This window comes from Sylvia atricapilla, chromosome Z (genome assembly GCF_009819655.1).
Source record: "Sylvia atricapilla isolate bSylAtr1 chromosome Z, bSylAtr1.pri, whole genome shotgun sequence".
NCBI classification, from domain to species: Eukaryota; Metazoa; Chordata; class Aves; order Passeriformes; family Sylviidae; genus Sylvia; species Sylvia atricapilla.
Window position 1 is genome coordinate 61,196,322 of NC_089174.1, and position 9,867 is coordinate 61,206,188.

General features: G+C 47.2%; 1 protein-coding gene across 1 annotated transcript; it reads left to right on the top strand.

Moving 5' to 3' along the window:
• Positions 1–108: 108 nt before the first annotated feature.
• Positions 109–7,539, top strand: ATP5F1A (ATP synthase F1 subunit alpha). Its single transcript, XM_066339606.1, has 12 exons — positions 109–263; positions 1,428–1,506; positions 2,396–2,565; positions 3,293–3,466; positions 3,546–3,712; positions 3,842–3,990; positions 4,916–5,067; positions 5,195–5,419; positions 5,524–5,631; positions 6,145–6,289; positions 6,504–6,654; positions 7,332–7,539. Exons 1-12 carry the CDS (start codon positions 204–206, stop codon positions 7,411–7,413), a joined length of 1,662 nt encoding a protein of 553 aa, XP_066195703.1. The 5' UTR covers positions 109–203; the 3' UTR covers positions 7,414–7,539.
• Positions 7,540–9,867: the final 2,328 nt, after the last annotated feature.

Consider the following 9,867-nt stretch of genomic DNA (forward strand, 5'->3'; position numbering starts at 1 on the left):
TACATATTTGTATGTAGATAGATAGATACACACACATACAAATCAGGGGCACGGGAAGCAGTTCCGTCGCGCGCCCCGCCCCCTGGGCGCGGCTTCGGCGCCAAAAGGGGCGTGAGGCGCCGCCGCCATTTTGTGTGCAGAGCGCGCGGGCGGCAGTCCTCAGCGTCCGCCAGCCTCAGCCTCCCCCGGGACCCGCCGCCGCGATGCTCTCCGCCCGCGTGGCCGCCGCCCTCGCCCGCTCCCTGCCGCGGCAGGCCGGCCTGGTGAGCGCCATACCCAGCCTGGAGCCGGTGGGGCCGGGGGGACGCGGCGCCGCCGCCATCTTGGGGGCCGCGGTGACATTGAGGGTGTGAGGGGGTGACTGCGGAGTGTGGGGAGGGAAGCATGGGGTGTACTTCAGCGCTGTGGGACAGACCCCGCTGAGGAACGTGGTGTCCTTGCCCGGGCTCGGGGTAGTGGTTTAAAGCTGACAGAGCAAGGTCAAGATTGTAGGTGTGAGGTGCGAGGCGGGTGAGGGGTTTGTGAGGAAACGGAGGGTGGGAAGAACCGTGAAGAACCGTCCTGCCAGTGTTTCCAATTAATATGAATGGAGGAGAGGGTTGCTCGAGGTGCACTAAATGACATCAGCGCTGCTGCATGGTGGTGTATTGGGAGCCTTGCTTAAGGTGCGAAAGCATGTCCTATGACGCAGTCATTACCACAGACGTTTTTTTGTTGTTCTTTAGTATTTAAAACTGGCCACGAGAAAAATTTCTTTACAGAAAAGATGATTGAAGGAGATTGTCCTAAATATGTCTGATTTAAATTGACATTGGGCGTTGCAGGGAGCTCCCCAGGGGGTGGTGGAGTCATTAGCGTTAGAGGGGTTTAAGGATATAATGTAGTTAGTGCCATAGTCTAGTTGGCAAGGTGGTGTTTGGTCATAGGTTGGATTCAATGACCTCAGAGCTCTTTTCCAGAGTAATTGTGATTCTGAGGGTTTTCTTTTTCCTATGTGTGGTAAAAATACCAAAAACACTGCAGTTAGATTTGTGTTAGAAGACACAATTTTCTCCGTGTTCAGAACCCTGGGTGGTACAGTAATTTCTTTATGCCCCAAGGTTTATTTCAGCACAGAAATCACAAATACGAGATTTCGCTTTGGGAGCTGCTGCAGTGGTTGATGGTTACATCAGTGCACTGCAGAAAAATGCAGTGAAGGATTTGGAGCAATCTCTTTCGTTATCTGTCCTTTCTTAGTGGTGCTGGACTTGGTTGCTGAACTCCATAGCTGTGAATGGGGTGCTGTGGCGCTTTACAAAGCTGAGGTGTATCATAAGCAGCTCAAGGTCAAAGATGTTAATCTCTCAGCTTTTTTATTATTATTATTATTATTGTTATTATTATTATTATTCTGGAAATCTTGCTAAAACAATGACTTATTTTAGGTTTCCCGAAACACCCTCAGTGCAGCATTTGTTGCTACCAGAAACCTCCATGCCTCCAAACCATGCTTTCAGAAGACAGGTGAGTCTGAGAAAGGTCTTGAGCGTAGTTAAGAAATTGGTCTGCCAGACTAAAAGGAATTTGATTATAGTGAGTCGCCGTGTCAGTTGGCTTACATAGCATACCTGCTTCACTACGATTCCACTCACCTGCAGCATTATTTGAAAATCATTTGAAAAAAAAAAAAATAGTCCAAGATTGGAGTTTTCTGTAACACAATGAAGGAGTGGATGACTTTCTCAGGCCTGCCTGGGTTTGACCTTGTGTCCTTGGGCACAACTTTATTTTGCTGCCAGCAGTCTGGTGTTTAGAGAAGACAGCTGCACTGCATAGCAGCGTGTTTGGCAGTGCTTCATGCATTTTTTAAGTGCTGTAAGGTGATTAAGGGCATAACTAGGAAATAAGTTTTACAGTGTTATTTACTGATTCTGAGGTAAAGCTGAGGAGGTAACAAGCTATTGGAAGTAAATTGGAGAAGTATGAGAACTTGTTCCTGAAACATAATGTAAGTTCTTTTATATCAGTGGGGATCTTGGATTACAAATAATTTGGCAGGGTGTGCTGATGCATCAAGGCTAAATAACTGCTCTGCAAGCAGGCCTGTTCTGCCTGGGTTAAGGCTGATTAATTAATCTAATTTCTTTCTAGGGAGAGAGAGTGTAGGACATAATCAGGAAAGTGGTTAACCACACAGCCAGGCCTGTTTGGGTTGAAGCTGGCTGGTAATGATGAACTGAATTCCCAGCTTTTATTAGCTGGGAATACAGAGACTGGTATTTATCTTACCCTAAGTAAATATGTTGCTAGCTAGACTTTGTGGCACAGCTGAGAAAGGGTGAATTTGAGGTGAGCTTACTGAGTGCATGTTGTACCTTAACGTGCTAATCTGATTTCCGTCGTCTCTCTCCAGGTACTGCTGAGGTATCCTCTATCCTCGAGGAGCGCATCCTGGGAGCTGACACCTCGGCTGAGCTGGAGGAGACAGGCCGCGTGCTCTCCATTGGTGATGGTATTGCCCGTGTGTACGGCCTCAGAAATGTCCAGGCAGAGGAAATGGTTGAGTTCTCTTCTGGGCTGAAGGTAAGCTGTCACTAAGGGTGTTCCTTTACCACGGAGATATTAAAAATTTAAAAGGAACCTGAGACTATGCTTGAAGGTACTGTTATGAACATTGCATTAGCTTCATTACGACTTTAATACAGAGTAACTGGCAGGTTTTTTTTTCGATTTGTAACACTGCTTTCAGTATCAGCATCTGATTCTCAGCCAACATTTGAGCTGTCTTTGTCTTCATTTAGAAAGTAAAAGAACTACCCTGGCACTAGATGTTTTCTTTGTTTTCAGGGTGTCTTTTCTGTTTGCTGTTTAATAATGACCTCTCTGTTACAGTACATTATGCAGCTTGTAGGTTTCTTGAGTACTGCAACAGCTCTTGGAATATTTTTAATGAACCATTTCACCTTGGGCAGAGAAGGAGCCAGTCCTTTTCCCTTGTCTTACTTCTAGGCAAGGGAGTAATGTTGAACTTGAATCTTGCTAACCCTTTCTGTTCTTTTTAGAGAAGCAATTGACTTGAGTGCTAGGCTGCTGGGGTGTAAGTACCTGGTAAGTTGAAAACTTAGGCAGGTTCTCTAGCCCAAGTGGAAGGAAATAGACACTATATACATAAAAGCAGAACCTTGACTGTTGTCACAAGGTCGAGATAGATCATGAAGGATTTTGTACAAAGTGAAATAATCATGTCAGTATTAAAGTTTTTATGCGTGTCAGTATGGATTTTCTGAAGGTGATGTGATCTCTGTTGCAGGGCATGTCTTTGAATTTGGAGCCCGACAATGTTGGTGTTGTCGTGTTTGGTAATGACAGACTGATCAAAGAGGGGGATGTTGTGAAGCGGACTGGTGCCATTGTGGATGTTCCAGTGGGGGAGGAGCTGCTGGGCCGTGTTGTGGATGCCCTGGGCAACCCAATTGATGGGAAGGTAAGTGTCACTGGGTGCTAACTACCTCTGCTTGTATCCGTGTGATAACAGACCTCAGCAGTTCTTTGCTCTCTTTTAGGGTGCTATTGCATCTAAGACACGTAGGAGAGTTGGGTTGAAAGCCCCTGGGATCATTCCCAGGATCTCTGTGCGTGAGCCCATGCAGACTGGGATTAAAGCTGTGGACAGCTTGGTGCCTATTGGTCGTGGTCAGCGTGAGCTGATCATTGGTGACAGGCAGACTGGGTGAGTTAAATGCTCAAGCCTAAAATGTTCCATACATAGAGGCTCAGGTACAGCAGAGCTGGACACAGGGTTGGGTAGGGGCTGGGAGAACCTTGGGCAACTTAACTTACTAGCCTCTCTGTTCCTCAGGAAAACTTCAATTGCAATTGATACAATAATCAACCAGAAACGATTCAACGATGGCACAGATGAGAAGAAGAAGCTATACTGTATCTATGTTGCAATTGGCCAGAAGAGATCCACTGTTGCTCAGCTGGTGAAGAGGCTCACTGATGCAGGTATGGATTTTGGGAGATGGTTGAGCCTGGCACCTAATGACATTCTGTTCTCATTGTAATGCTCAGTACTGCTGTGATCTCTCTTGGCTGTAAGTGTAGACAATTCATATTACATGCATGAATGACTTAATTTTGTGAACAAGAAATCTCTAGCAGTCTTGGGCGAAAGATGTAATTTTTGCTGTATCACAAGTAAGAATACTATTTTGAGGTCCCCAGACTGCAGAATTGCTTCTGGAAAAGTCACCATGTGGTTTTAGGTTTTTTTGTTAGCAGAGTTGAAAGCTTCATTTTGGCAGTCAGACAAACCTGGTGACAAGCTGTGGCCTTCAAGCTCTCTTGGACTTGGCATTTGTCCCATGTATGCCAGTCAGTGTGAATGGCAGCTGAAAATGTGAAGAGCTTTCACTGCCCAAACACAAGGCATTAAATGATAGCATCTCTTCAGAATCAGTGATTTCCGTGACCAAGGCCCTACATTTAACAGAGCTAGCAGGAGATCAGGCACTTTTATCTCATGCTTGGTGTTCCTGGCATCTGACATGGAAAAACCCATGTTTTAAGGACAGTAATTTGTTCGAGACTGTGTCACAGAGAGTTGTACTGTCTTTCAGCAGCCAGGAAACCATGGGCTTTCAGTGTGAATTTTTTCTAGAATAAAAGCTTGTCTTAGTTTTAAGCTTTGTTTTAAATGGGAAAAAAGTTTGCAAGTGTTAGATGTTAGCTGCCACAAACTTGGCATTGAGACTTTTGAGTCAGATTTCGTAGCAGATGTGTTCAGCTGTTGCGCTGGGCTTTCCTTGTTAGCAGTGTAGTGACACTGCTGGGGCTTGCTTCAGCACTGGTACTTCATATGCTCATTCTGTTTGCTGATTTTGGGCATGATGACATGATGCACTCAGAGGTGTCTCCAATTCTTTTCCAGATGCCATGAAGTACACTATTGTGGTGTCTGCCACAGCATCCGATGCAGCACCCCTGCAGTATCTGGCTCCCTATTCAGGCTGCTCCATGGGGGAGTACTTCAGAGACAATGGGAAACATGCACTAATCATCTATGATGACTTGTCCAAACAGGTCAGGAAACTTCGGGTTTAGGCATTTTGGGGTGGCATTGGTGTTTGTAGCTGTAAGAAGATCTGTTTAGAAATTGAAAATGCTAAGTGAAGTGCTGAGCTCTGAAGGCTGTCTTTGCTCCATGCAGGCTGTTGCGTACCGTCAGATGTCTTTGCTGCTGCGCCGCCCCCCTGGCCGTGAGGCCTACCCAGGTGATGTGTTCTACCTGCACTCTCGGCTGCTGGAGAGAGCAGCCAAAATGAACGACTCCTTCGGGGGTGGCTCTCTGACTGCCTTGCCTGTCATTGAGACTCAGGCTGGAGATGTGTCTGCTTACATTCCAACCAATGTCATCTCCATCACCGATGGACAGGTAGGGCTTCCTCACAGCCCAGCATCTCCATGGAACTTAGTGGCCAGTCTCTGAGGCGGCCTCCAGGCTTCTGAGCAAGATAATGATACAATTCTATCCTGCAGATTTTCCTGGAAACTGAGTTGTTCTACAAAGGTATCCGTCCAGCCATCAACGTTGGTCTGTCTGTGTCCCGTGTGGGTTCTGCTGCTCAGACCAGGGCTATGAAGCAGGTAATTGAGAAATTGCTGTTTCTCCTGATGCTAGAGATGAGTAGGCCTTCCAAGTGATTTCATTCTGATGAGCTGTGAACAGAGAGTGAATAAAGCTTTTGATCTCTTAGTGTTATGAAATTATAGAAGAACAAGCTTTAGAGTTCTCTAACACTTTCATTGCCTGCTGAGAAAAGCATGGAAGAAAGGGAAATAGTATCTGCATAAAGATGTAGGATTAAGTTTTGATGTGTGGGTACTGATCACGTAGAGAATGTTCTCATAATTGCAGGCTTTTAGTCCAGTCGTAGAATTAGATGTAATATCAATAGCTGCTGTTTTAGGGGAGATACAGCATGCTTATGGTAAAGCATGGGATTTTTGTAATGTTTATAATCATCTGTCAGTTTTTAGATTGTCTTGTCTGGAATGCAAGGCAGAGCTGACTCGTGACAACAACTGTCAGCTGCCAGATAACCTTCAAATTCAGTCACACTTTAGGGTGATCACAGTGGCTCTGGCTTTACCCTGCAGGTGGCCGGTACCATGAAGCTGGAGCTGGCTCAGTACCGGGAGGTGGCCGCCTTTGCCCAGTTTGGCTCTGACCTGGATGCTGCCACGCAGCAGCTTCTGAACCGTGGCGTGCGCCTGACAGAGCTGCTCAAGCAGGGCCAGTATGGTGAGTGGCCTGGGCTCGGCAGGTCTGGGTGCCCATCAGTGCCTTGTGCTAATGAGGTTGGGCCTGGTCAGCATTTATCCTGTCTGTTCTGTGCATGTTGTAAACACGGATTTGCTTGAGCTGAGCCGTTCATGTGTGCTTGGTCTTCCAAGGACTCTAGTCTGTTGAGTCCTGATGGAAGTTCCAGTGGTGTGAGTGCTGTCTTTGCCTGCAGTTCCCATGGCTATTGAGGAGCAGGTGGCAGTCATCTATGCTGGTGTGAGAGGTCACTTGGACAAGCTGGAGCCCAGCAAGATCACAAAATTTGAGAGTGCTTTCCTAGCTCATGTACTGAGCCAGCACCAGGCACTCCTCTCCACAATCAGGTATGGTGGTTTACTTTGCTTTTTCCCAGGGATATGATGTCTGGATAATGGTTACTGAACTGTTAATTTAGTTTATCTCAGAACACCAGTTTTGATACAACTGGCTGTATCAAAACTGGGTTAATCTTCCTACCATCTGCCTTCCTTAGCTTCAGCTCTTAGGAAATGCAGCTGGTGCTTAAAGTGAAATCTCTTGCAGTGTGTCTCCTCTGACTTGTTCGTGAATTCACTTGATTGAATCAGTTTCTGTATTGTAGACAGCACTGAGCTGTTGGGAGTGCTGTGGGTTAAGTGCTGCAGAGTAAACTCTTGGGGTTTGAGTATTTCCATAGTCTTGCCCTGGAAACTGGTCCTGGCTTTTTTTATCATCAGGAAAATGATACGCCTTCTGTCTCTGGGGCACAGCCCGGTAGGTTGGGCCTTCTTGGATTTCGTATGGCTGTTGTGAAAGAATTTGTGAACAAACTTCAGTTCTTAAATAGGACTGGCTCTTTTAGGAGGAACGGTGTTCTGTCCACTGATAGAACACTGGATGGCTTCATCCACCAAATAAATGTGTTCGTTTATCTACTGAATTTGTTGGAAATGAGGAGGTTTGTTGTAAAGCTGCTGGTATTGTCTCGGGGTTGACCCTGTTTTGATTGCTGTGTCAGAATTAAACTGAACTCTTTCCACAGGACTGAAGGGAAGATCTCTGACCAGACAGAAGCAAAGTTGAAGGAAATAGTCACAAATTTCCTGGCTACTTTCGAGGCATAAACTCTTAAAACTGTTCTAACAGACCAGGCTGTTGTGATCCAGTGTTCCAGCTCCGTCGGAGACAAAAGCATGTGCAACTTGAATGTACAGATCTCGATGAGAATAAAGGTTCCTATGTAAAAAGGCTCTGTTCTGAATGTAAAACTACTGTGTTCTGGATGACTGCTTTTTGTCTACTTCTGGCTCACTCTTGTGCCTATAGTGCCACAGAGCTGAGCTCCCGTGGACACAGCACTGCTAGAGTAACTCTGGAAATCAGGGGTGTCTGTAGTGGTTGAGTGAGCAAACTCCCCTGATACGAACCAGGAGAGTGGTAGAGCTGAGGGACCTTCTCAGTGTTCGTTGTTTGTGCCAGCAGCTTATCGTGCAGAAAGGCAGTGCAGCTGAGGAGGGAGTTGGGGCTGTGTTTTGTCATGGGGATAACCCCCACTGGACTTCACAGGAATCTCTTAAGTGCATGACACTGACAGCATTTCTTGGAGTTGCTGTCTGAGCCATCGTGGTGCCTGGCCTTTGGAATACTTGTCCTTGTGTCTGAGGACAACTGCAGGTATAGCTGTCGCAGTACCAGTAGCTAGAGATTTAAATCTGAGAATCTCAGAATGGTTTTGGACAGGACCTTGAAGATCATCACACTCCACCCTTCTGTAATGGGCCTAGACACCTTCCACTAGCCCAGATTGCTCCAAGCCCTGTCCAGTCTGGCCTTGGACTCTTCCAGGGAGAAGGGGGCCACAGCTGCTCTGGGCAACCTGTGCCAGGGCCTCCCCACCCTCACAGCCAATAAATTCTTTCCAAAATCCCATCTAACCTTGGCCTGTGTCACTGTTAAGCTGTTGTTCATTGTCACTCCAGGCCCATGTAAAGAGTATCCATCTTCTGTGTCAGCTTCCTTCAGGTACTGGAAGGCTGCAGTTAGGTCACCTGCTTCAAGGCTGAACAATCCTGATCCTCTCAGCAGAGATGCTCCATCCCTGTTATCTTGGTGCCTGCTCTGGATTCACTCCAGCAGCTCGAGGTCCTTGTCCTGTTGGAGCCAGGGCTGAAGGCAGGTGAGGTCTCACCTGAACAGAGGGGCAGAATCCCCTCTTGCCCCCCTGCCCATGCTATGGGATCAGCTCAGGGCATTGGAGGGGTTTCAGGGTCAGGGTAGGACTGCTCCTGATGTAGGGCACTGTCCCCAGTTAACATCCTGTACAGGAGCGAGCTCCCTCTAATCCAAATCCGTGGAGTTCCAGGCAGGTGGAAACATTCTCATGCAGTTCAGGCTAACTAGCTTCTCTTGTTAATGGCCTGAGTGCTTTGAAGAGAGTGAGCTCTGCAGTACGGGGCGAAAATAAATACACACTTGAAATCCATAGATGGCAGATACCTTTTAGGGAACAGCTAGTGCTGTGCTCCAGGAGGAACGACTTCTGTGTACATGTTTGGTCTTTCACCATCTTATTTCTTTCACCCCATAGCCCCAGAAGAGGTGACTGGAGGGCCTCACAGGTGTGAGGGAGTACTGCTGTGGAACATTTCTGCTCTGTTCTGCCCAACATAATTCGTTCCTTCCAGGACAGCTTTTACAGCTTGTGGCTCTTGTTTCTGTCCAGTGACTAAACCCTTATTACTGCTCGATATTGCTGTACCATGTTTGACTAATGTGCTGTTGTATTTGGAAAGCCCTGAGCTCAGAGGTGTCAGTCCAAAACTACAGAGGGATGTATTTTTTCTAGTAACATAACATGTATGTTCCAAGGTTCTGGTTTCTGCGCTCTTGCTGCTGTGATGGAGGAAGGTGGTAACTTCCCTGAGGAAGCACCATGAGCTAAATGCATCCAGTCAGGTCAGAGTGAAGGTCAGTGGATGAAGGTTTTGGAGAATGTGTCACAGGTTCTGAGTGGTGCCCTGAGCTGCCCTGGCCAAGGGATGGGGCTGGGATCACAGAATCCCAGTGGTCTGGTTTGAAAGGGACCTTAAAGATCATCTATGTCCACCCCCTGCCATGGGCAGGATTCCTTGCCCCCTATTGCTGCAAACCCCATCCAACCTGGCCTTGGACACTGCCAGGGGTGGGGAGCCACAGCTGCTTTGGGCAACCTGTGCCCTGGCCTCACCATCCTCCCTGGGAAGAGTCTCTTCCCAATATCCCATTTATCCCTGCTGTCTCTCAGTGGGAAGCCATTCCCCCTTGTTCTGTTACTCTGTGCCCATGTCTGAAGTCCCTCTCCAGCTCTCTTGGAGCCGCATTTAGGTGCTTGGTGGTGTGGATTCGTGGTGGTGGTTTGTGCTCTTGTGTCAGGAGGCTACACACATGGTTAGTCTGCTTGAATCAGCCTCAGGTTTCAGTTGAGCAGACTTATTTCAGTTAAGTTGAAAATGCCTTTTTTTACATCACTGGAGTGTTTTTGCTTGTCCCTGTGTTCAAACAGAGGCAGCAATTGAGTGTGGTGGACTGGTTGGGGCGTT

What these genes read in the sequence shown, in the direction of transcription:
- ATP5F1A (XM_066339606.1), top strand. Translation starts at nt 204, where the DNA reads ATGCTCTCCGCCCGCGTGGCCGCCGCCCTCGCCCGCTCCCTGCCGCGG. An exon ending in GCAACCCAATTGATGGGAAG is followed by an intron (nt 3,467 to 3,545) that starts GTAAGTGTCACT and finishes GCTCTCTTTTAG; the next exon opens with GGTGCTATTGCATCTAAGAC. An exon ending in GAAGAGGCTCACTGATGCAG is followed by an intron (nt 3,991 to 4,915) that starts GTATGGATTTTG and finishes ATTCTTTTCCAG; the next exon opens with ATGCCATGAAGTACACTATT.